The sequence below is a fragment of the Phycodurus eques genome, chromosome 14 (genome assembly GCF_024500275.1).
Source record: "Phycodurus eques isolate BA_2022a chromosome 14, UOR_Pequ_1.1, whole genome shotgun sequence".
In the NCBI taxonomy this organism is placed as follows: Eukaryota; Metazoa; Chordata; class Actinopteri; order Syngnathiformes; family Syngnathidae; genus Phycodurus; species Phycodurus eques.
Window position 1 is genome coordinate 21,358,772 of NC_084538.1, and position 27,494 is coordinate 21,386,265.

Consider the following 27,494-nt stretch of genomic DNA (forward strand, 5'->3'; position numbering starts at 1 on the left):
GTCAGAGAAGCTTTCTGCTTGTATTTAGTGGGTTCGTGGTTGAGTTTTGCTTTGTGTATTCATTCATTCATTTTCCATACCGCTTATTCTCACTAGGGTCACGGGCGTGCTGGAGCCTATCCCAGCTGACTCTGGCCGAGAGGCGGGGAACACCCTGAACTGGTCGCCAACCAATCGCAGGGCACATATAAACAAACAACTACTCACACTCCCATTCACACCTACGGTCAATTTAGAGTCTTCAATTGAACTACCACGCATGTTTTCGGGATGTGTGAGGAAACCGGAGTACCTGGCGAAAACCCACGCATGCACGGGGAGAACATGCAAACTCCACACAGGTGAGGCCGGATTTGAACCCGGGTCCTTAGAACTGTTAGGCAGATGTGCGAACCAGTCGGTCACTGTCCCCAAAAATAATGAGGGGGTGAATCTGGTTGCCTTGTATCAAGTTCACTTATTTGGTCAGCCAGCGTTTGCAGTGCGGTGTTCGTGTTAGTCTGGGAGTCCGGCAGGGGTCTTGTGATGCTCTTGAGGTGGTCCAGCACGAGGAGTTCAAAGGACTTCATGACCACAGATGTCAAGAAAACAGGTCTGTAGTCATTCAGTCCTGAATTTGCAGGTTTCTTGGGGACTGGGATAATGGTGGAGCGTTTGCTTTTCTTCAAGTTCGTTTACCTGGTCAACCTGGATCTGCAGTGTGTGTGTTTTTCCTATTATGCCCTCATCACGCACTTAAAGAGAACTATATATTATTTATTATTATTGTTCATATCAACAGTGTTTACCTTGACAGTGTTTACCTTGACAGTAAAGGATAGTCTAACGCCCCTTAAAACATTGCTTATACCGTTAATAAACATTTTTATTTGATGAAAGTTGACTCTAGACTCATGAATAATAATTATTTCTTGATAATTATACCAGGGTGAAACACATGCAAATGACTCTAATCAAAACTGCATATTTGAATATTAAATGTAGTTTGTACTGCATTCTATTGAGAAGCGTCTCAGAGCTGCTCTTCAGCAGAACTGCATGATTTACCGCTCTGACTATGAAATAGGTTCGAGGTATCAATTTTGCGTTGTGCTTCCATCCATCCATTGTCTGCACTGCTTCTCCTCATGCAGGGTCGCGGGGCGTGCTGGAGCCTACCCCGGCTATGTCCGGGCGAGAGGCGGGGTACACCCTGAACTGGTCGCCAGCCAATCGCAGGGCACAAATAAGCAAACAACCTACAGATAATTTCAAGTGCCCAATTAACCTACCCTGCATATATTTGGGGTGTGGGAGGAAACTGGAGAACATGCAAACTCCACATTTGAAATGTGAGGCAGATGTGCAAACCAGTCATCCACCGTGCCGCCCTGAAACAGGTTGTTCCTTGAAACATAAACAAATATTATGCTTCTGTGGCCTCTTTTCAGTGACAAATGAAATCGTCTTTATTACACTGCAAGTTTTAAGAACTGCTCAGAGAAACACTGAGGCGGCTTACAACTCACAAAGTTACAAACAGTCTTCTCAAAGGAGACGAGTACACTCATCTTAACCAAATCGTTCTTGTATTAAACACCAGATAGAAATGTATGCTATCAAAACGTGTTTTGTCAATTGAAGTGTTGAGGTAAATAGCGGAACTGTCCCATAAGCACCAGCAAAGTGAAGGTCGCCTCCTCGCTGAACTACCACAACAAATAACCGCTACAAACAAAAAAAACAAAAAAAAAGCAAGGAAAACTCCATATCATTTGAAGCAGAAGAGGTCCCACGTGGCAGTGGAGGTTAAATAGCAAGAAAGAGACGATTTCCCCCTACTTACCATCAATAGTCATAATGTTGTGGTTCGGCTTCTTCTTTGTGCTTAAAGGCGGTTTGTAAAAGGATAACTCACTATCGCCACCCTGTGGTCTGTAATGTTTACTGCTACTACTGTCTTGCATTTTAAAACTGTCCGCTTTGATAAAACCAAATATATACATAGTTTTAAATAAAGATATTGGCTTAAATCTCGCTGTAATTAGCTACTCTCTCATATTTTGCACTTCATAATCATCCATCAATCAATTGCCCTTCAAGTTACCATTTCCAATTGAAATGTTTACCCGTACATGAATATTTCTTTTATATTTTATACTCTCTTGTCCACATTTCTTGATTCATAAATACTTTCCCATTTCTCTACTTTTGCTTAGCCGAGGTAAATCCCCGCTGATCCGCACACACACCTTCAACAATTCACAGGCACAGTTGAATATTTACAAATGATAAGTCATGATAAAAGCACACACAACATAAAAAAATAAAAATAACTACAGAAAAACAAAACACATGTCAATCGCAGATATATTGGTGGGTTTGAAAAGCACATGCAAATAATTTTGAGATTTATCTCTCCCCATAGGTTCCAACGTACCTTTTAACGGCTGAAGTCAGGTTCACTGAAGCTTATTAACCCGACAGTTACTTAGTTATGGCAGATGCTAGAATCTTTCAGGACATCACATAGAAAAATGCATTAAAATCTGACATAGCATTTCAAAATTAAATGTGCTTGGTCATAACTGTTCTCTCTGATTTCAGAGGGATATTAGAAATAATTTATTCAACCATTCCAGTCCTGCAAAAACCCCATGGGAGGAATCAATTATACTTACTAACATAAAATCTTTCAGTGTTTTACTCCACTGATAAACCTCTTCTTCACTGACATCAGATCTGATCAGTTCCAAAGCTGTTTAACCAAGCTCCAAGGGCAAACGGCTTTAATAGTATTTTTCTCGAGCATTCTTCTGTTGTATAGCCAGATACTGTTTTAAATTATAGTCACATAAAACACACCAATTGTTTCAGATTACAGTATGCACATCATGTTGTATTTATTGTTCTTATACACAAGGAATTGTTGTTCGGGGTCAAATCCTAAATGAACATTGTGTGGCAACCGTATGTGAGCAATACATTCTTGACACAAGTTTGGTACAATAATATATATTTTTTAATAAACTCAACAATGAATTCCATATAATTGATGAGAAAAAGTGAATTGAATTGGAGCTGTTTTCACATTTAATCATTTAGCAACTTTTCACACACACACACACACACACACACACACACAAATACACACCTTTGAGTTCAGTGCATGAAAATATATGTACGTGTGTGTACACACACACGCGCACGTGTGTATATATATATATATATATATATATATATATATATATATATATAGAGACACATATACACACATTGGGTACGGAAAGTATTCAGACCCCCTTAAATTTTTCACTCTTTGTTATATTGCAGCCATTTGCAAAAATCACTTAACTTCATTTTTTCCCTCATTAATGTACACAGCACCCCATATTGACAGAAAAATTACAGAATTGTTGAAAGTTTTGCAGATTTAAAAAAAAAAAAAGTAAAAACTGAAATATCACACAACCATAAGTATTGGCCAAGGTTACAAAATAAATTCTGCTACACTTAAAGTTCCTAAGAGCACAGTGGCCTCCATAATCCTTAAATGGAAGACGTTTGGGACCACCAGAACCCTTCCTCGAGCTGGCCGTCTGGCCACACTGATCAATCGGGGGAGAAAAGCCTTGATGAGAGAGGTAAAGAAGAACCCAAAGATCACTGTGGGGTCGGGGCTTTATGGCAGAGTGGCCCGACGGAAGCCTCTCCTCAGTGCAAGACACATGAAAGCCCGCATGGAGTTAGCTAAAAAAACACCTGAAGGATTCCAAGATGGTGAGAAATAAGATTTAGTCTGATGAGACCAAGATCGAAATTGTTGTCCTTAATTCTAAGTGACATGTGTGGAGAAACCCAGGCACTGCTCATCACCTGTCGAATACAGTCCCAACAGTGAAGCATGGTGGTGGCAGCATCATGCTGTGGGGGTGTTTTTCAGCTGCAGGGACAGGACGACTGGTTGCAATGGAAGAAAAGATGAATGCAGCCAAGGACAGGGATATCCTGGACGAAAACCTTCTCCAGAATACTCAGGACCTCAGACTGGGCCAAAGGTTCACCTTCCAACAAGGCAATGACGCTAAGCACACAGCTAAAATAACGAAGGAGTGGCTTGAGAACAACTCTGTGACTGTTCTTGAATAGCCTTGACTTAAACCCGATTGAGCATTTCCAGGAGAGACCTGAAAATGGCTATCCACCAATTTTCACCATCCAACCTGTCAGAACTGGAGAGGATCTTGATGGAATAATGTAAATAAGTTATCATGTGTTGTGCTTTTCTGCTTACTTCTAGTTAGAGAAATGTTTTATCACTGCGTGCAACGTTTTCTCCCACAGGATGAGTCATGTGCTTGCATGTGCAAGGACAAATTTGAGAGGAGTCTTTCTGTGTCTTGATAAGAAGTATATAATTCTTCTACTGTCTCAACCACAACAAAGAGTGTTATGTGCTGATCAACAAGCATGTATGCCCCCACCTTTTTGACGTTGTAACTCATATGTAACAAGGGAACTGCCCTAAAGTAATAAAAAGAGAGAATCCGGCAGAGTGAACTCAGAACTCAAAACTCAGTGTTTTAGGTGTCTTGAACCTGCCATTTACTTGGTCCTTCGAGCCGGATACCAACATACCCGACGAATCCAGCGGGCGGGTGGATTGCAGTATAAAGACCATGGCCGTGGCGGACTCCATTTAAAGTGAGTCCAAAAGACCCTTTCCGGGACTGAAATCGGCCCGCCAGCTGGAATCCGAAGGTTGACGGTACTCTGAGAAGACAGACAGGGGTGAGTTGAGTTTTCATTTCAAAATGTATGAATGAATAAGGAAAAGGTTTGCGAAACCTGAAAAACCCTGTGAATACTAGTCAATGGCGGGTCAAATAAAGAAACTAGGAAAGTTTCGTGGCGTCGTAGTTAAATTCCGAATAGGACGGCGGAGTCCTCTAACGAGCTGTTGACAGACGTAGTTAAATTCCGTACAGGACGGCGGAGTCCTCTGACGAGCCAGTGTGAATGAAAACTGTTTGAATGAGAGTGTAAATGGGAAATGGGAAACCACTAAGGTTAAGTGTTTTAGGTGTCTTGAACCTGACAGATCTGCAAGGAGGAATGGCAAATTCAGGTGTGAAACACATGTTGCATCATTCCCAAAAAGACTCATGGCTGTATTAGCTCAAAAGGGTGCTTCTACGAAATACTGAGCAAAGGGTCTGAATACTTATGGCTGTGTGATATTTCAGTTTTTCTTTTGTAATAAATCTGCAAAAAAAAAATCAACAACTCTGTTTTTTTCCCCTGTCAATATGGGGTGCTGTGTGTACATTAATGTGGGGGGGGAAAATGAACTTAAATGATTTTAGCAAATGGCTGCAATATAAAAAAGAGTGAAACATTTAAGTGGGTCTGAATATCTTCCGTACCCACTGTGTGTATATACACACACACACACACACACACATATATATATATATATACGTACGCACACGGTTATGTAGAAGTACTAGCAAATTTGTTTTAGTGGTTGATTCCTTTCTGACTTCTCAGTGGCGCTTAGTAAGTCAGCTCAATTTTGGCCATAAAATGAATTCAGTCAGAGAGTTCCTCACTCCTGTTCCAAATGATAGAATGTCCAGAGCTCACTGAAATTGCAATAGTCTGCATTAGAGCATTTCATGATACTGGACAGGGTAGGATGGGTGATTTATTCAAATGTATTCGACAATCCGTCATAAAAATGAGAAAAAAAGTTTTGTCTATCCATTCCATCCATTTTCTGTACCCTTTCTCCTCACAGCTAACTCTGGACGAGAGGCCGGGTACACCCTGAACTGATCGCCCACCTATCGCAGGGCACATATAGACAAACAACCATTCGCATCTCACATTCATACCTACGGGCAATTTAGAGTCTTCAATTAACCTACCATGCATGTTTGTGGGATCTGGAAGGGATCCGGAGCACGCGGAGAAAACCCACGCAAGGCACGGGGAGAACATGCAAACGCCACACACGCAAGGCCGGATTTGAACCCGGGTTCACAGAACTGTGTGGCAGATGTGCTAAGCAGTTGTCCACCGTGCCAAAGGTTTACCTAGTTTTATTTAATATAAACTTCAAAGCCGGTGTTTCGTCAGTGCATGCTTGAGTGAGAAGACTTTTTTTTTTTTTTTTCCACGCCATCGACAACTTCAGAACCAACAATGTGTCACTTTCACGAAGCCGATCAAAAACTGTATTTGTATTCTCCCTCCCTTCACATTCGCACTCATCACATCCACAGCTTGCTTGTCCATGCCAACTTTCCGTCGTACATTTGCCATTACATGTAAATTTAAAGGTTACATACCATACAATAACATACTGTTATGAGATTATAATGAGAGAAGCCACCTGGATGTTTATATTTCTGAGCAGATTAAAACCATACAAAAATAAAGTCGATTTAAAATGACAAAATATTGACTCTCTACGAAGAAACAGCATCCAATAATTTTAAGACCATGCGGTGTTGAGGAACAGATGTGGAACGTTTTCTCATCTAAACTGAAACGCTCATGTCGCTGAACCCTTTTCATTTATTTTTTGCTCATTTTGTGGACAATTATTCCATATGCTAAGTGGTTAGAATTGCGGGAGTGTTGCATTTGAAATTATATTTGTTTGAATAGTAAGTTCCTTCCCTCTTCTTTCATTGAGCATCCGGCTTCACGTCACATTCCATCCACCGTACGCTGCTTCTCTCCTTTTCTGCCTGCCTATGATTATGCCCGATACTGCTGGTGTGGGCTAGGCCAGTGAGCGTTGTCTGGGTTTGATCCTTGGATACAGCTGGAGAGAGACAAAGAGAGCGAATAGTGTGACTTCGTGTTTAAATAAAAGACTACAGAAGAGCACAGCTGTAATTAAGATGCAGTACAGTTGTGTATGACAATAAACTACAACCACAGGATGATGCATAATTTCAGAAACCCCAAATGTTGTGTAAAATGTAAATAAAAACAAAATACAATGATTAGCAAATTCTTTTCAACCTATATTCAGTTGAACACACTACAAACAAGATATTTAATTTTCAAACTGATCAATATTTATACCACCCAGAAACGCTGCCAGCTTCTCTGGGCTCATCTGAGATGGACTGGCGCAGAGTAGAAAAGAGTGATGTGGTCTGACGAGTCCACATTTCAAATTCCATCCATCCATCCATTGTCTTTACCGCCTATCCTCACTCGGGCCGTGGGCTGCTGGAGCCTATCCCAGCTATGTTCGGGCGGGAGGCAGGGTACACCATGAACTGGTCGCCAGCCAATCGCAGGGCACACAGAAACAAACAACCATTCACACTCACATTCACACCTACCACGCATGTTTTGGGGATGTGGGAGGAAACCGGAGTGCCCGGAGAAAACCCACCCAGGCACGGGGAGAACGTGTAAACTCCACACAGGTGGGGCCGGGATTTGAAACCCGGTCCCCCCAGAACTGTGAGGCAGATGTGCTAACCAGTTTGTATGGGGGTGCTGACCTCTGTGATGGTATGGGGGTGTGTTAATGCCCATGGCAAAGGTAACTTGCACATCTGTGAAGGCACCATTGATGCCGAACGGTACATACAAGTTTTGGAGCAACATATGCTTCCATCCAAGCAACGACTTTGTCAGGGACATCCCTGCTTATTTCAATGAGACAATGCACGTTACAACAGGGTGGCTTCGTAATAAAAGAGTGCGAGTACTACACTGGCCTGCCAGCAGTCCAGACCTGTTTCCCATTGAAAATGTGTGGCATATTATGCAGTTCAAAATATGACAACTGAGACCCCAGACTGTTGAGCAACTGAAGTTGTACATCAAGCAAGGATGGGAAAGAATGACACCCATGCTTCAACAATTAGTGTCCTCAGTTCCCAAATTCTTATTGAATGTTGCTGAAAGGAAAGTTGATTCAACACAGTGGTGAAAATGTCAGCTTTTTGGGAATGTGTTGCGGGCATTAAATTCAAAATGAGTGAATAGTTTATCAGTTTGAACATGAAATATCTTGTATTTGTAATGTATTCAATTGGCTATAGGTTAAAAATGATTAACAAATCAGATCAAATTCTGCATTTAGTTCCGTTTTGCTCAACTTCCCAACTTCATTGGAATTGGGGTTTGGACTATGTTTTGTCAGAAAAAAATATAAATGCATTTGTATTATTATAAGTTAGTTATAGGACCCTCTCCAGAAACACCTTCCAATAAAAGTCTGGTATGATCTGCTGGTGAGCAAATAAATGCACTTGCCCACTACTGTATTTGTGAAAATGTGATTATTAAATAATTACATTTTATAAGTGTAGGGGTTGTGATTTTTTTTTTTTACTTTATAGCTCCAGACTACATAAATAATAAGAACATGAAAAAAAAAAATGTGAAATGCTAGATTTATATTATTAGTATGTAAAAGAAGATTTCAGATATTAGTGAGCTGTACAGTGTCATACCCCCAGCAAGTTCCCGGGAACATATCCCTCCCGATCATTGAGTCGAGCCCACCACCACTCTATCTCGGTGTCGTCACGGCGTCGCAGGATGGTGAGCGCATCCCCCTCGCTGAAGGAAAGCTCATCAGATTGCTGGGCTGTGTAGTCCCAGAGCGCATAGACCAAACCTTTGTTCATCACGCCCAATTTCTCCTGCACACCTGACACAAAAACACTTTATGAGACTTAGGATGTCCAAATGCAATATGTAATTGACATATGATTTGAATGAATTAGATTATCTGCTAAATTCAATTTTGATTCACATTCTATTTCTGTTATCTCCAGTACCTACCATAGAGGAACTGAGAACACTGACTGTAACCTTCTTCCATTTCTTCACATTTGTCTGCTGCTGTTTCAACATCACTGATTGTTTGGGCAAAAATGGCTGCCCCTGATTCTACCAGCATCTTACAGAGGTGGACACTGTTACATGAAGCGGCACAGTGCAGTGGGGTCCTGAGGATGAAGGAGCCATGAAAATGTGAGTAAAATATGACATATAGATGTAAAGGCCCCTCCTACTTAAAAAAAAAAAAAAAAAAAAAAAAAAAAAAAAAAAAAAAAAAGGGGAAAAAATGTCAGACGTGTTAATCTGTTAATGAACAGATGGGTTGGGTAGCTATGCTCAATGAGCCATCCCGCTAAACAGTTGGATTTTGGTATTAGATGTTTTGCTTAATCGTGTTAACTGTATTTTGTTCTATTACTGACTGCTTTCTTCTTCCTTACAGCTTTTTCCTATTTGGGATCACTAATTTGATATCAAATTTAGGTAATATCGGCCAGCACTAGGCTTGAGGCACTGATCAGAGAAGATCTTAAAGTCTCCATTAACGACATTACCATCATGTGTTATCATCATGTGTTATCATTGACGCCGGTCATAGCTCTCTGATTCTGACGGGCATCTAACCATGATATTGTTTCAAAAATGGCTGACAGGAAGAGGACAGGCTTAGGCAAAACTTTGTTTATTTATTTATTTATTTAGTTAGTTATTTTTAAAAACCTTCAAACAAGTGCAGTATTCATACATTAGTAGGTTAAATTAAATTGACTCATGACTTTTTCACTGCCCCTTGTAAAATGTTGTCCATATTGCACAGCACTACAGTGTACCATGAAAATGATTCAAACATTACATATGGCTGATTTAGCATGCTGAAGTCCTGCATCTGCATTGACTTAAGTCAAATGCATTGGTTATTAAATGAAGGACTTCCTAAATGCCCATCCCCATTCGAAACTGTCATCTCTTCCTTTGATATTGCAAAGGTAGCTCAGTCAAAAGGGAATCACAAATGCAATTATCACTATCATTACCACCTCAGTGCCAATTGTGTGCATTACCCAGATGATGTACCCCCAATTTTTCCAGCTATCACTGTTCTACATTGTTAATACAGTACTGTACAATCAATTGCGTGCTATTACCAAATGTATGACTGACTGAAGGTACTGACCATCCATCACTGTCTGCTGCATTGACATTCACTCCGAAGTCCAACAGAAACTTCACAATGTGGTGGTGGCCAGCACAGACAGCATTGTGAAGTGGAGTAATGCCTTCATCATTTGGCATACTGGGATTTTCCACCTGAAAGACAATTAAAAAGGTATTAGGTAGAACATTTCAAATACTCTGTTAGTTTTTTGGCTTGGATGTAATTTTTCTGACCAGAATGAAGTGTCTGGTATGTAAATATTCATCATGTGGGGGCAGGCAGAGGCTTGCCTAAAAGGACACAGGGTCAGTTGGGATTTGCTCCCTGCCTCCCTCTGGCCAGCCCCACCTATCTCCCACTGTTTTTAATGCACAACGTGATAATTCACTTTACCTATCACCTTCAGTTTGGTTAGAGAATTTCCACCTCCTCCGTCATTTTCAATTCCCCCGTATTTTTCAAACGCAAATACAGTACACTGCATGATGTGATACAAACCCCTGCTACCATGACCTATCTCAGGAGCCCATCCTTAAAAAGAAGTCCATTGAAGGACTTTTTTTTTTTTCCCCCCCAACACAGTTTATAACAAAACTCTCAATGTCATGGTGCTCTGTATGAAATGCAAGACTGGTTTGTCCACCTAAAACAAGACTTTGTTAACCATGCATTTTACCTCATATATAATTCTCTGCACCAGATCAAACTCTCCCTCTAATGACGCATCAAGCAGCAGAGCAAGAGGGTTAAACTTGACTCGTAGCCCATGGCCTGTCCGCTCTGATGTTGGCTTTTTCAAGTTGGTTCGCTTAACCTGATAAGAAAGTGAAACAAGAATAAAGATAACTCCGAACACTTAGGAGCTACAAAAAGACTCAATAAGCAGAATTAGCAGACCTCAAAATAATAATGATAATAATCATACGACAGGAAAAAAGTCATGAAATTAAGAGAGTAAAGTTGTAATTTAGCGGCACGGTGATCGACTGGTTAGCACATCTGCCTCACAGTTCTGAGGAGTCGGGTTCAAATCCGGCCTCGCCTGTGTGGAGTTTGCATGTTCTCCCCGTGCCTGAGTGGCTTTTCTCCGGGTACTCAGTTTTCCTCCTTCATCCCAAAAACATGCATGGTAGGTTAATTGAAGACTTTAAATTGCCCGTAAGTGCGAATGGTTGTTTGTTTATATGTGCCCTGCGATTGGCTGGCGACCAGTTCAGGGTGAACCCCGCGTCTCGCCTAAAGTCAGCTGAGATAGGCTCCAGCACGCCGGCGAGCAGAGTGAGAATAAGCGGTACGGAAAATGAATGAATGAATGAATATACCTATATACCCGTTTTAAGATGAACACGAGTCAGGATTTCATCAAACTACATTTAGATATAAGTTTGCCAAACTATATGATATTGTATCATTGTATCGTATCGATATGATATCGTCAATGCTCCCGACACGTCAGTATCATAATCAGTATGATCAGTCTAGCGTGATTAATGTGTAAACCTGGTCCTGTAAAAGACATTTGCAATCACCTCTTTTGTTGGGTTTGGGAAATCAAGTTTTTTTTTTTTTTTTCAACAAATGCTACTTTTCATAACTTTAAAAATATATATGACTTTGAGAATGGCTTCATTTGTGTAAGATTACAATTAGATCCCCTTGATGGAAGTGTATCAAGTATTTTACCTTTGGCTTTGAAGGTGGGGCAGGTGGTGATGGTGAAGGGGAGGCCTGAATTGTCATGCTCTCGGCCGAACTACAACTGCTTTGATTGTTATTATTCTGATGTTCGGACCCGTCAGGTGTTGAGGGAAGGTTGGTTTGTGGGGATGGAGACCCATTCTTGGCCATTTCTTCTGTTGTGGGCGTCTCAGTGGGAGCGGCAGGTGACAAGCGGAGGCAGTCCAAGTTTAAGTTTTGAACTTCCACATCCTCTGTTGCCAAGCTGGCATGCTTGTCACCAGGTTCAACATTCCCCTCGGCTGAATGTATGTTGTCCATGTCACCCAAAAGGCATTCAGGCTGGTAGAAAGTATTGCCTAAAATGAAGAGAGGTGTATGTTGACTCCTGAACTATGATGTATGAATGAGATGAGAGCCACTGAGGTCAGGGGACATGATCTTACCTGACACTCCTTCCATGCCGCCAGCTAAAGTGTTAAACCTGTTGAGCACAAGCAAAAAATACCAATCTATGAAATTTCACTATGGAGAATGATCAAAAATAGGCTTATAAAATAGAGTGGAGTTCAGCACGAACCTCTGGTATAGTAATTTTTGAATGTTTGGCCCCTGTGGGCCCTCAGGTTCAGTAATCGAACTCCGCTTCTTCAGGGGTCGTGGGGCATTGCTGAGACGACGGCGGAGGACTTCCAGGTCAGCATCGTTTTGGTAGCGTAGTTGAGAGTGAGCTGAATACAGAGGGTATAAAATACATATTCTTTTAAAACTTTATCCATCCATCCATTTTCTGAGCCGCTTCTCCTTACTAGGGTCGCAGGCGTGCTTGTTTTTTAAAGAGAGTGACTCCAAGTATTTACGAACAGCAAAAGTATTTTCTTTACTGACACAACACCTCAATTGAACTGCAGTCATCTGGAGACACTGCTAGATATAACTGTGTGTCATCTGCATAACTATGATAGTCAACATTAAGCTTCTGAAGAATTTGACTTAAGGGTAGCATATACAGGCTGAACAAAGTAGGCTGAGTAAAGTATCAAATATTGTGTTTTACAACAATCCCTAACTATATTTATATTTTCTCATGTGCCTGTGGATGAAATACCAAAGCTTGGTACGTTTAAGTGAATGGGAACGAGCCAACTTCTTTCAAAATATCCACACTCTAGCTTTTATTCTCACCCACGTCCTATTTCTCTAGCAACCCGCTTGTTCCTTAACTATTACACTATCTTTTTATGGTTTAATAAATGTGCTAAAGTCCAATATACTGTATGTGCAGCATTAAACGCCTATGTAGGTTCGCTGTTCAGGGCGTCCATACCCAATCGATCAATGTGTAGGGATGAGTTGCCAGCTGTAATTTGTTCTTTTTTTTTGCGATGGTCCAGTCCAATCGGGTTTGAGTACATCACACAGTGTACACCTTAGGTACACCTGCATAATCTAAATGAGATGCAAACAGAGAACTGCATGCAACATTCTGCCTTTGAAAAGACAAAAACGTTCATTCAGCCAGTATGATTCAGTGCCGTTCTAGTACACTTCTGAAAAATACACAACTTTTGACTGTCAATCAAAACCGAACATCATTATCTTCCTGAGAATTTGGCAGAACATTTGAGACAGTGCTTGTATTGGAGTTTTAGGAGAATGCTTCAAAAGCAAAGGTCTCTTCAAGAATACAACAAGAAAATGTGCTTCTGTGAACAACTGATAAAATTAATTGAAGGCTGTAGGTGGCGGGACATCACTGATTTGTCCTGTGCAACCTACCAACTGGAGTGAGCTTAGTAGGGCTCAGAGGACGAGGGATGTTTTCCACGCTCGAAGTAGGTAAGATTTGCCCATCGTTGGTCTCTCCTCCCCCAACACCTTTTAGTCCTTCCTTGTCTGTCAGGTCTTCTCCTATCCTTATTCCTTCTCCGTGGAGAAAAGGTAGAGGGGATGGAGATGTGGAGGAGGTGGGCAGAATGGGTTTCCCATAGACTGTGGGGCGGGTAAAGAAGGGAATTGTAAATTTTAAAAACTATAATAAATGAATAAATTAAAACATGTAATTCTGTCTTGAATCACTATTTACTTACCTGCTTTAACAGTAGTCCTGTTGCTGAGTGAGCCATAGTTCTTAGCTTGAGGCTGCTGGAGATACATGCTGTAGATGGAGCTGCTGTTCATTGTAGCAGGCCCCTTTCTAGGAGACTGGGGCCTGGATGGATGATCAGGAACATAAGGACGTACAGCCACTGCTGGAGGGGGATCTGCTCGTTCACTCTGCGGTGGCAAGGACGAAGACTGGGAGCCATTGTCTGAGCCTAACAGGAGAGTCAAAGGGAAGGCTTCGGGTACATACAGTACACTATATTGCCAAAGGTTTTCGGTTACCTGCCTTGAGTCACATATGAGCTGAAGTGGCATCCCCTTCTTAATCAATAGGGTTTTAATATAAGGTCAGTCCACCCTTTACCACTATAAAGGCTTTAATTCTTTTGAAAAGGCTTTCCACAAGGTTTAGGAGTGTGCATAGGGAATTTTGACCACTCTAGCAGAAGCATGTTTGTGAGGTCACACAGTGATGTTGGATGAGAAGAATCACTGCTAAAATTCATCTCAAAGGTGTTCTATCCTGTTAATGTCAGGACTCTGTGAAGGCCAGTCAAGTCAATCTACAACAAACGCTCTCATCCATGTCTTGATTTACCTTGCTTTGTGCACTGGTTCACAGCTATGTTAGAAATGGATGAACGTTTGCCACAAATTTGGGAGCATGGAATTGTCCAAAATGTTGGCTCCTTAGTTACAGTGAAAGGAACCCTGAAGGATTCAGCATACCAAGAGCTTTTGAACAACTCATTGCTCCCGACTTTGTGGGAAAGGTTTGGGGATAGCCCCTTCCTGTTTCGATATGAAGGTGCCCTAATGCACAAAACAAGGTCCATAAAGACATGGATGTTTGCTTGATTCCTACTCACACGTGTCTACATTCCTCCCCAGGCTAACACAAACGCCGCACTGCTAATGCTCGCTGAACAAGTAAACAAACTTGAAAAAAAAAAAAGCACCCAGATTCACCCCTCATTATTATTGGGGACTTTAGCCAAGCTAAACGCAACCACAATCTCCCTAAATACAAGCAGCACATTGGACATATAAGGACTGTGTGGCATCCTATATCAGTTTCTGTGAAGCTGGGTGTGTACCAACAAAGACATTTTGCACGTTCAATAACAACAAGCCGTGGTTGACTTCAGCAACTTCGCGAGAATAAGTGGGGACAGATCTCTGTACAATCGCGCTAGAAACCAACTGACAAAAAATAAAGAAAAGGAAAGAGAAATTACCCAGAAAAGCTGGAAAAATAGTTAACGCCTAAGTCAGTCTGGCATGGATTACAATTGTTAACCAACTACAGGCAACCCATCCCCCTCCCCCCAAGCAGAGAACATTAAAGGACTAGCTGACGACTTAATACATTCTATTGCAGATTTGAAAAGGACACTTTTCATGATGCAGTCAACATGGGACTAAACTTCATCCTCGAACACCTCGATGGTAAGGACCTAAGTGAGCATCCTGTTCGTGGACTTCAGCTATTCATTCAACACCATCATCCACGAACTCCTCTCCTCCAAGCTTCTCCAGCTCAGCGTCTCGCTTGCCATCTGCCAATGGATTTACAGCTTACGGATGGGTAGGACACAGCGGGTATGACCTCATTTACGCGCACCACCAGCACTGGGGTGCCCCAAGGGTGTGTTCTGTCTCCGCTGCTCTTCTCTCTCTACACAAACAACCTCAACCCAGCCAGCTGTCAAACTCCTAAAGTTTGTAGTCGACACCACAGTCATCTGCCTCATCAAAGACGGTGATGAGTCTGCGTATCGACAGGAAGTGGAGCGGCTGGAGCTGTGTTGCGGCCGACACAACTTAGAGCTGAACACGCTCAAGACTGTAGAGATGATCGTGGATGTCAGGAGGCACCCTTCGCCACAGCTGTCCCTCACGCTGTCCAACTGCAGTGTGTCAACCATCGAGAGCTTCAAGTTCCTGGGAATTACAGTCTTTCAGGACCTGAAGTGGGAGACCAACATCAACTCAATCCTCAAAAAGGCCCAGCAGAGGATGTAGTTCCTGCGGCTTCTGAGGAAGCACGACCTGCCACAAGAGCTGTTGAGGCAGTTCTACACAGCAGTCATCGAATCAGTCCTGTGTTCATCCATCACAGTCTGCTTTGGTGCTGCCACAAAAAAGGACAAACTCCGACTGCAACGGACAATCAAAACTGCTGAAAACAATTGTCGGTACCCCTCTATCTACCCTTGAGGACTTGCATGCTGCCAGAACTAAGACATGAGCAGGCAATATCCCCTTGGACCCTCCACATCCTTGTCATCACCTCTTCTGGCTCCTTCCCTCACATAGGCTCTATCGAGAAAATGCAAATTAAAACTCACAGATATTCCAACAGCTTCTTCCCTCTTACCATTAACTTCTTAAACAGTTAACTAACAATTCCATTGTAACATGCTGTCAATTTTTGTCACGTCTCTGTTGGGCCAATTATACATTATTCGTGCACTCACTGTAGTACTCTCATCACTCTCCACTATTTGCGTATCTGTTGTTGACCAATTCTGGCCACTCATGTGCTTGTGAAGTATCTGCACCATTTGCACAATTGAAACTGTTCCATATTATTTTACTACTAGTCACTTTAAACTGCTTACATTGCTGGAGGACTCTGCCTTGGGGCATCACTGCATGAGGACTTGATCAAAATGAGCACAATTGTCAAAAAACTAAAAATAAAATTGTACTGGCATTACCACATTACCGGTAACCTTTCATTGCTCAGTGACTCTCCATACTGTGTTTTTTGTTTTCATGTCTCAAATGTATTTTCTGTCAAATGGCTGTCTGCTGTCGCAGTGGCTCCAACTACCGGAGACAAAATACTTGTGTGTTTTTGACATACTTGGCAAATAAAGATGTTTCTGATTCGGAGACTTTGGTGTGGATAAACTTGACTAGCCTGCACAGTGTCCTGACCTCAACCAGATAAAACACATTTTTGATTAATTAGAGCGCAGACTGAGAGCCAGGCCTTCTCGTCCAACATCACTGTGTGACGTCACAAATACGCTTCTAGAAGAGTGGCCCATACATACACTCCTAAACCTTGTGGAAAGCCTTTTCAGAAGAATTAAAGCTGTTATAGTGGTAAAGGGTGGAGTGACGTCGTATTAAACGCTACTGATTAGGAAGGGGATGTCACTTCAGATCATATGTGAGTCAAGGCAGGTGAGCGAATACTTAAAGTAATAATATAATAATAAAAGCAATATAGTGTATGTCAGGAAAAAAGTCTTCAATAACATTTTGGAAGAGTCAAATACAAAAAGGAGGATATTCCTTTGTTTATGTGATTTCACTCACTTGCCTATAAGAGGGATGTTAGATAAAAAATCAGGCCTGAAATTACTTTGGTTTGAATTTGGAGGGACAGCAATGCGCTGTTGAATTTGCTGTGAAGAGGAGGAGGAGGATGTCGAACAAGACGAGGTGGCATTTGCAGTGCTAGATCTGAGCCAGCCCAATGTGCCAGGAGCAGATCGAGGCAGGGAGCTGGTGGAGCAGTGATGCCCTGCTGCTTGGTGTGTGGTGCTGGGGTAGGTGCCATAACCAGAAGGAAGATGCTGACAAAGATTGAAAAGAAATAAAAAGATAAAATAAATCAAATAAAAACCATCACATAATTATGAATATTGACCATTCGCACAGAAATGAAACTAAGTCTTTCTTATCTTAAAACGGTCTGTATTGTTCCGGGAATGCTTTCTTTAAGGTGATTTGATGTTCGAGCATTCATCAAGATGTTAGCTTTGTGGGAGTTGAGAGTAAACCCTTGTAAAGCTATACAGACAGTAGCTCCCATCATGATTGGAATATTTGCCCTTCATCCAGAGGAGCGTTTTTGAAGTTTGAAAATTAACTATGTCAGGTGTATAACAGTACCTGTTCTGGATCGTTGGTCTTCAAATTTGACACATTTCTACCAATGGTAGACCAGGGTGCTTCACTGGCTGTTTGGCAAAAAAACACAACAAGAGGTTAAATGAGTTAATGTTCATATCACATTACAAAAAAAAATCAGGACAAGCAGATGACAAACTGTCAATAGACTGTAAGTACCAAGTGTGGGAAAGTGGGGGGGAAAAGGCATGGAGCAAAAGTGATGCTGGGGTGAAATTTAAATTTATAAACTTATAATAAAGCAGTGCAGGTCTGGTTGATACACAGTTATTTAGAACAATAATATGAAATGAAATGATAGAACCTCTTGCAAAAAGGCCATCAAATACTTTTAGCCCACTATTTAATTGTCAAGGTTCAGAGTAGTACATGGATGATGCTGAAGGACAAAACAACCCAATAACTTGCCACAACCTGTTCAAACAGCAGACTTAGTAGAGGCTAATTAAGCTTTTGATACTATATATATATATATATATATATATATATATATATATACACACACACTCGCACACACACACACAGAGGTGGGTAGAGTAGCCAAATATTGTACTCAAGTACTGTTACTTTAGAATAATATGACTCAAGTAAAAAGTAGTCATCCAAACCTTTACAGAAGAGTAAGAAAGTACTCAATGAAAAAAGTACTCGAGTAACTTCTGATTTTTTATTTATTTTTTTAATCAGAGCATGAACATCAAATCAAATAAAAAAATAATAATATATGAGAGTCGACACACACCTGCCACCGTTTCAGTTTTTAACTGCCCAAAAACCAACAACACATACACTGGGCCCTACAGAAACCTTATTTTCTTTATTCGCTAAAATGACTTCATGAACAAGCTGTTTGCTGAACAGACTTAGTGATTGTGTGTGTGACACCATAGGGATAGTGCTAATTTTGCCCTATCCACTGCCAAAACAACAATAGAAACATCTGCAACTTAACGCAAGGCGTTTTCTCAAGTTAGAAGTGGGCTGAAATATGGTGAGCAGTCACAATTTAAGAGCTGCATGATAAAGCTGTTGGTTTCTTTTGGGGGGGGTAGTTTTTTTGTCTGGAAAATAAACACAGTCGCGCGGCTGTTTTTTTTTCCTTCCCAAAATGAGTCCTTTTGATTGGCTCGCGAAGGCTACGTGCATGCCTTCTGTCGTCTGATTGGTGAAAAATTAGTCATTTTGTTTAGCTCGCGAAGGCTACGTCCATGGTCATGTGACTGCCTTGTGTCGTTTGATTGGTGAATTGGAATCAAATGACATTAGTGATTGGCGCAACGGGCGCCCTATGCAGAAGTCGAAGATGGAGTCTAAAAATAGACGCGCACACGCACGAATGACTAATTAAAAGTAGCGAATGGTATGATCCTTGTAACGGAGCAAAAGTATCAATCCTACACATAAATACTCTAGTAAAAGTATAAAGTATGGTTAATTTAATGTACTCTGACAAGTGCAGTTTATGGAAAATGTTACTTGAGTAAATGTAGCGTGTTACTACACACCTCTGTATATATATATATATATATATATATATATATATATATATATATATATATATATATATATATATACACACACACACACACACACACACAGTATATACATACACAGCGGCTGAAATAAATATTTAACACATCACCATTTTTCTCACAAAATGTACTTCCAAAGGTGCTATTGAAATGAAAATTTCACCAGATGTTGGGAACAACACAAGTAATCCGTACATACAAAAAAAACAGTCGAACAAATACACTCAGAAATTAAGTTGTGTGTAAAAATGTGAAATGACACAGGGGAAAAGTATTGAAAATGCGGTTATGACAAAGCTGAACACTTTCATTGCAATATGCCACCGCCACCTAGAGGATATGAAAAAGGTGTACACTTTCATTCTAATATGCCGCCCCCACCTATAGGTTATTAAAAAGGTATAGCCTACACTTTCATTCCAATATATGACTGCATATATGTACAGTTGTGCTCATAAGTTCACATACCCTGGCAGAATTTGTGAATTCTTTATTATTTCTTTTAAATACGATTGATGACTGAGCAACAACCATCATTAATTACTTTATGGTTATGTTTTGTTTGATGATATTGCTTTTCAGAAATGCTTGAATCTCATTAAAATAAATTGAAATGTGTTTCACCTGGCCCTTCATTTTTTATTTAAAGAATTCTACCCAACTTACAAATTCTGCCTGGGAGCACAACTCATATGCAAAACATATGAGCACAACTGTGTGATTTCTCATCTACTAAATAAAAGTTGGGCTCTGAATTTCAAAATAAGAGCAAGTAAATTTAAAAAAAGTATTACGTGTTCAAATAAAATGTTTGAAAAAAATACAGATAATACAGACTACAAATACAGATAATACTTCATCATATCATGATCATATGGGTAGACACAAAATCATGCATTGTAAAACTGCATGATACTTGGGTAGAAGAGTTTTCCAGAATTTTGAGGTCAACTTTGGGGGTGCGTGTTATACATATGCACATTATCCACGAGAAATTAAGGTAAGCGGAAAGCCAATCATACCACCGTAAATTTGCCTCGATCAGGTGCTCCTCACAAGATTTCTGACAGAGGAGTGCAAAGAATAATCAGAAGAGTTGTCCAAGAGCCAAGGACCACCTGTAGAGAGCTTCAAAAACACCTGGAATTAGCAGGTAATATTGTCACAGGGAAAATAGTGTGGAATGCACTCCTCCACCATGTCCTGTATGCATGCTCACCACGCAAGACCCAATTGCTAAAAAAAAACAAAAAAAACATGTCAAAGCTCGTTTAAAGTTTGCTGAACAACATTTGGACAAGCCAGTTAAATACTGGGAGAATATAGTCTGGTTGGATGAGAGCAAAATGCACACCCCGTTTGGAGGAGAAATGGCACTGCCCATCACCCAAAAACACCACAGAAACAGTGAAGTTTGGAGGTGGGAACACAATTGTGTGCGGTAAATTTCACAGAGAGGAAGGATGAATGGGCAAATGCACTGCGACATTCTTGAAAAAGAATCTGCTGCCATCTACGAGGATCATGAAAATGAAACAAGGGTGGGCATTTCAGCAGGATAATGATCCAAAACATACTGCCAAGGAAACTCTTAATTGGTTTCAAAGAAGAACAAAAATAAAGTCGCTAGAATGGTCCAGCCAATCTCCTGACTTGAATCCAATCGAAAATCTATGGAAAGAACTGAAACTTGAGGTCCATAAAAGAAGCCCACGGAACCTTCAAGATTTGAAGATTGCTTGTGAGGAGGAATGGGCCAAAATCACACCAAATCAATGCATGCGACTAGTTTCTCCATCCAGGAGGGGTCTTGAAGCTGTCATTGCAAACACAGGCTTTTGTACAAAATATTAAATAAATACTGCAATCCTTTTTTCCTGCGTCATTTCACTTTATTACAGACAACTTAATGTCTGATCTTATTTGTTCCAATCTCTTTGTATGTATGGATTACTTAGGTTGTTCCCAACATCTGGTGAAATTTTCAGGTCAATAGCACCTTTGGAAGTATATTTGGTGAGAAAAATGGTGACGTGTTAAATACTTATTTCAGCTGCTGTATGAATGTGTGTGTGTGTGTGTGTTTGTGTGTGTGTGCGTGCGTGCGTGCGTGCGTGTGTGTGTCACCCGTTAATCAATGCAAATGCGGCAGTTTGGTGTGTAGTGGAACAATTTAACCCAGACTCTCTCGCTCTATGGTGGCGGAAGTTACATAACTGTCTGGCACAGCTCAGTGCAGCTCTAGTCACAGTATCAGTCACTCAAATATTGATTCATGGTTGCTGAATTCATGTGGTCCAGTTCTTCATGAATACATTTCCTCAAAACAATCTTTGTCTGTGTAGCATGGGGGAAAACAACAAAAACAAAAAAAAACATTTATTTAGTAAGAATTATATACTACTGCATTATGTGGCTGGGAGTTGAAATGTTGCATACTAAAAACCCAGCCACCATTGTCAAGCATCATTTTAAGCAGCGTTATCTTATAATTTAGCAAGGGTCTCTGCAGTACAACCACATCACAGTACTGAGTGACACAGACAAATACTTATTATCTACGGAGTCCTGTGGTCAGTAGGATCAGCTGCACAACATGTTCAGTGCCACTGCACTATCCCGCTGACCTCAGGAGGAAAGCAATGACAACAGGAAGTAAACAGTCAGCTCTGAGCAGGGCGGAAACTTGGCTATATGCCTGGGAGTCCAGATTAGAGTGAATCACTCCACAGTACTTGCCATCACATTATGTCCTGCTGCAGAACACTACATGCTGACACTTCTGTCTTTTGTCTCTTAATTCCTGGACAAATATAGAATGATAGTAGATATTACAATAACGTTAGAGGAACAAATAAACAATCCAATCTTTAAATTTACAGGATGTGATATTATAGCAAAGATATATTGCGATTGGATGATGGGAAACACTGACTAAACAGTGACTATGCATGACTAATTTATTGCTATTGTTACAGTGTGTTTATTTTTAGAAACATCATCAAACGTTCCCTGCTGATAGAAGGCAGGCCTCCAGAGAGGATGGATGGTTTGTAACTTTTTTTGTTGTTGCAAGCATTAGCTTAAGAGAATGGCACACTTAGGATTTAGTAGATACAAAATAACTAATGTGAAGGAAAACACACTGAATTGTTCGTGTTGTTCTGCACTAAAAGATATGCCTACGCTGTATAATACATATCAAGACCGATTTCGGGAGTCTGCACTTCCCACAAAAAAAATGCATTGAGCCGAAAACATCTGCTCACATTGTTGCACGCTATCCATGCAGAAGCTTACAAATTATTGGACCCTCCTCTGATTCATCGTGTGTGCCAGTATCTTGTTGATGTGATTTACAAGACCATAGTTTTTATTTGAAGCAAGCCAGGACCATAAATAGCTCTGTGGCATTTGCTTTGGCATTTAAGATTACAGTGGGATTCATAAAAAGTCCTCGTCCAAGACTCCCGCTCTCTGCTGATATCCTGTGTACTCCTATTATTCTGTTCTTAACTTTAACACAACCAGTCCCATGCTTACAGTTTAAATCGTTTTTAACATGGAGAAACTTGATTATAAATAGATTAGTGATTCTCAAAGTGTGGTACTAGTACCACTGGTGGTATGTGGGTTCTCTCTTGGGGTACGTAGGAAGAAGAAAAAAAATCACTGAATTAAATGAAAAGACAACATACAACATTTAAAACACAAAATACAATAAAAGAAGCCTGTGTACTGCATATGCATACAACCTGTTTTACCTCAGTAGAGTAATTTTTTTTTCTTTTCAAGCACAGTTCTGTTGTACTTAACTTAACAACATAATGCATTTTAATATAATATTTGTTTTTACTTTCCTATATTTAAGCACTGTGTTAATGTTCCAACTGTGCATAGTGTTACAGTGAGTTACAAAAATAAATACAGATATACTGTTTAGGAATTAAACTTCTGGCTCATTTTTTGATGAATACTTGGGCCTTCTGCATTGCTGTATTTCAAATATTGGTCATTAAAGTGGTACATACTAAAGACCTAAGTATTTTTTATATTGCACTTAGTGGAAAAAGTTTGAGAACCACTGTGTGTGTGTGTTGTATCTGTGTGCGTGCATGTAGTTCTCTGTGTGTAGGTGTGTGTGTGTGTCGGTGGTACTAAGCCTTCTAATGTCAACCACCTGGTGGCTATATTTACATTATAAGGTCATAATGTTATGGCCCATAATCATTTGCTTCCTTATTACTGAACATGTCATATACTGCCCTGCAGTTCCATTATTGGAGCCGGGAGGGCGCTTTGTGTCCTCTACCCCCCCCCCTCTCTCTGTTTTCAGCACCTGTCTTCAATCAGCCTCATCACCACCGGTGTATATAAGCCTGCCTGTTCCCGGAAACCCTCGCCTAGGTATTGATGCCTCTCCTAGCGGTACCACGGCCCACCTTATGTCAAGTAAGCTATACTGTTCCTCGCTTCCCTTGTTAACTCTTGTGTCTCCTTGTTCCCAGTGCTCCCCCGTGTTCCTGACCCACGTCATTCCTGCCACCAAGCCAGCCGCCTGTTCTGTCCATTGCCTGCCGCCTGTCCACGCCGCCGCCTGCCAACACATCCAGGACCACCTCCATAACCTTTCCTCAATAAGGGTCCGCGTATGTAAGAATCCTCCCACTCAGAGCACTACGCCGTTGGCTTCTCACCCGCCTCCCGCACAGTTTCCCGTACTTCCGTCAGTCCCCGTAGCTACCACAGAACCATGAATTGAAAACCGCTTTCAACAGCCCTCTCGGACACTTCGAATACCAGGTCATGCCGTTTGGATTGACGAATGCCCCTGCTGTCTTCCAGACCTTCATTAACGACGTCCTCCGTGATATGCTGAACCGGTTTGTTTTTGTCTATTTGGATGGCATTCTCATTTTCTCCTGCTCCCTTGAAGAACATCACCGTCATGTACGCCAAGTTCTCCAACACCTCCTTGAAAACCATCTGTATGTTAAATCCAAAAATTTTGAATTCCACTTCTCCTCCGTGCACTTCCTGGGCTACGTTATCTCTAAAGGACAACTACAACCCGACCCTGCCAAGATCTAAGCTGTTGTTAACTGGCCCACCCCCACCACCCGCAACGAACTGCAACGTTTCCTTAGATTCGCCAATTTCTACCGTCGATTCATCCGTAATTACAGCAAGGTCGCAATTCCCCTCACTAGCCTCACATCCACCAGCTCCCCCTTTCAGTGGACCCCGGCAGCATTCCAAGCATTTAGTCAACTCAAGACCCTGTTCACCAGTGCGCCCATTCTTCGCCACCCCAACCCTTCCCTCCAGTTCGTGGTCGAGGTTGACACCTCGGACACGGGGTCAGGGGCTGTCCTCTCGCAGCGGGACCCCACGATCCAGAGACTTCACCCCTGTGCCTTTTTTTCCGGTCATCTGTCCCCTGCCGAGAGGAACTGGCCATTGTATAGGCCTTGGAAGAGTGGAAGCACTGGTTGGAGGGGACTGAACTACCATTAATCATTTGGACAGACCACAAGAATCTCTCTTACCTCCGTTCCGCTAAACGCCTTAACCCTCGACAAGCTCGCTGGGCTCTCTTCTTGAGCAGGTTTAATTTCAGGCTCTCCTTCCGCCCTGGCTCCAAAAACAGCAAACCAGATGCCCTGTCTCGACTTTACTTACCCCCCTCCAGCCCTGACGCACCGGAACCCATCCTCCCCTCCTCGTGCTTTGTTGGAGCAGCCACTTGGCAGATCGAACAAGTGGTTGAGGAAGCCCAAAAGACTCACCCGGATCCCAAGACCGGGCCTCCACACCGCCTGTTCGTACGCGTTTCTGCACGCTCTGACATTCTTCAGTGGGCTCACAAGTCCAAACTCTCCTGTCATCCTGGCATCACCCGCACCATTCAGTTCATCCAGCAGCATTTCTGGTAGCCCAGCCTTGTTCAAGATACCTGGGAGTTCGTCCAAGCCTGCTCCGATTATACACCCGAGGGAAGTCTTCACACCTGCCCCCAGCTGGGCTGATGCGTCCATTGCCTATCCCTAGCCGCCCTTGGTCCCATATCGCTCTGGACTTTGTTACCGGTCTACCTCCTTCTGAAGGTAACTATCATTCTCACTATTGTCGATCGCTTTTCCAAATCCGTCTATTACGTACCCCTCACCAAACTACTATCCGCTTTCAATACTGCTAACCTCCTTGTCCAGCATGTCTTTAGACTCTACACTATTCCCATCGATATTGTCTCTGACAGAGGTCCTCAGTTCTCATTCCTGGTATGGAAGGAATTCTGTAAAGCGGTGGGCGCAGCAGCCAGCTTGTTGTCAGGATATCATCTGCAGACCAACGGCCAGACGGAGCGGGCAAACCAATCCCTTGAATCTGCCCTCTGTTGTGTTGCCGCATGCAACCCCTCCTCCTGGAGCTCATTCCCCCCATGGATTTAGTACGCCCACAACTCCCTCACCAGTTCCGCTACTGGTATGTCCCCATTCATGGCTTGCTATGGTTACCAACCCCCATTATTCAAAGAACAGGAACAGGCAGTGGCAGTCCCCGCCGTCAAGGATAATCTCCGGAGAATCCAGGCAGTGTGGAAAGACGTCCGTGTGGTGTTGACCCGGAAACTAACTCCGCGTTTCATTGGTCCCTTCCCCATTACCAAGATCATCAATCCGACTTCCATCCAATTGAAGCTTCCACAGTCTCTGAAAATTCATCCCACATTCCATGTCTCTTTGCTGAAGCCTGTCTCCACTTTTGCAGGCTATAAATGTTTTAAACCTAGTGTCACACACGCACCTGCACAGGTTTCCTCAGGTGTTATTAAATTGCTTCAGTTTGGTTGAATTGTCTCAGTTGGGTTCAATACAGGGAAGACTGCAGACTTGACAACTGGCCAGAAGACCATCAATAATACCCTACATGGGATGGGTAAGCCACAAAACGTCATAGCTAAGTAGGCTGGCTGTTCACGGAGTTCTGTGTCCAAGCATGTCAATGGAAAGTCTAGTGGAAGGACAAAATGTGACAGGAGAAGATTCACCAGAAAAAGAGATGACCATGGGCTTCGGATTATTAAACAGAGAAGATTCACGAATCTAGCAGAGATCCAGAAAGAGTGGAATGAGGCGGGAGTCACAGCTTCAAAAACCACCACATTCAGACGCATCCGGGAGATGGGCTACAACTGTCGGGTTACTCGAGTCAAGCCACTTCTTAGCCTGAGCCAACGTAGGAAGCGTCTCAACTGGGCCAAGGAGAAGAAGGACTGGACTGTTGGCCAGTGGTCCGAGATCTTCTTTTCCGATGAAAGTAAAGTGTGCCTTTCTGTTGTGAATCAAGGTCCAAGGGTTTGGAAGAAGACGGGTGAAGAACAGGACCCAAACTGCTTGAGCTCCAGTGTGAAATATCCACAGTCAGTCATGATTTGGGGTGCAATGTCCAGTGCAGGTGTTGGTAAACTCTGCTTTCTTAAATCCAAGGTCACTGCAACAGTCTACTAGAATGTTTTAGAGGACTTCATGATTCCTTCTGCTGAGCATCTGTATGGAGATGCAGATTTGATCTTCCAGCAGGATCTGGCCCATGCCCATACCACCAGAAGCACCAAAACCTGGTTTGATGCCCATGCCATCACAGAAGTAAATGGTTATTTCTTCACAGTATTCTATTTTTTTTTAATTCCTGGTTTTGTGGGTTTTAGGCTCTGGAATCCCAAATTATGTAAAAATAAACAAATAAATACTTGAAATTGTTTAGACTGTGGGCCCTGAATCTATAATGTATGAAAGTTTAACTTTTTGAATGGAATTCTGGAAATAAATAAACTTCTCCATATTATTAAATTTTTTTGGAAAGGGTCAATACACTTATTTTGGAATTTGTCATCAACAGGCTGTGATCAAAATGGAGAAGTGAAAAGCTCTGAGCTAGAAACAGAGCGAGATTTTTCCTTAAAGACTCACTGTTGTTACTCTTTTCCCCCTGACGAGACTGAGGGCCCTCACATAAGACATTTGGCTCTGAAAGGATGATGTCTAAATCTGACACTTTCCATTGGCTGGGAGGCTTCCTGATGCCACTCTTGTCCTCGTCTGTATGACCACACCCACGACCACAATAACAACAACAAAACACAATCAACAGGACAACCGTCGTCACAAGTAATGGCAGTGGGACCAGTTGCGGGCAAGATGATGAGGTTGAAATGACATCACATTACAGCAACAGTGAAACAATAACAATGTGTACAGTGAACAGTAACCATGTGCGCGGTAATG

The 27,494-nt window shown here is 41.9% G+C and overlaps 2 protein-coding genes across 11 annotated transcripts in view; both read right to left on the reverse strand.

Annotated features, from left to right (window-relative positions):
- The window catches only part of syt14a (synaptotagmin XIVa), a 95,909-nt gene extending 93,199 nt beyond the window's left edge, over positions 1–2,710 (reverse strand). For all 3 annotated transcript variants that reach the window (XM_061696385.1, XM_061696384.1, XM_061696387.1), the window contains exon 1: positions 1,826–2,710. The gene's annotated coding sequence lies outside the window, so the exon portion shown is untranslated. The remainder of the gene's footprint in view (positions 1–1,825) is intronic.
- Positions 2,711–2,852: 142 nt separating this feature from the next.
- Positions 2,853–27,494, reverse strand: part of LOC133412763 (apoptosis-stimulating of p53 protein 1-like) — a 68,786-nt gene continuing 44,144 nt past the window's right edge. For 5 of the 8 annotated variants that reach the window (XM_061696378.1, XM_061696377.1, XM_061696375.1 and 2 more), the window contains 13 exons: positions 27,180–27,308; positions 17,657–17,724; positions 17,124–17,337; positions 13,729–13,956; positions 13,418–13,630; positions 12,219–12,369; positions 12,085–12,122; positions 11,645–11,997; positions 10,638–10,775; positions 9,980–10,113; positions 8,806–8,972; positions 8,472–8,671; positions 6,829–7,280 (listed from right to left, as the gene is read on the reverse strand). In XM_061696378.1, the coding sequence (XP_061552362.1) occupies positions 7,212–7,280; positions 8,472–8,671; positions 8,806–8,972; positions 9,980–10,113; positions 10,638–10,775; positions 11,645–11,997; positions 12,085–12,122; positions 12,219–12,369; positions 13,418–13,630; positions 13,729–13,956; positions 17,124–17,337; positions 17,657–17,724; positions 27,180–27,308 (2,102 nt within the window). In that variant the 3' untranslated portion in view covers positions 6,829–7,211. The other 3 variants (XM_061696376.1, XM_061696379.1, XM_061696380.1) reach the window with 3 other exon arrangements.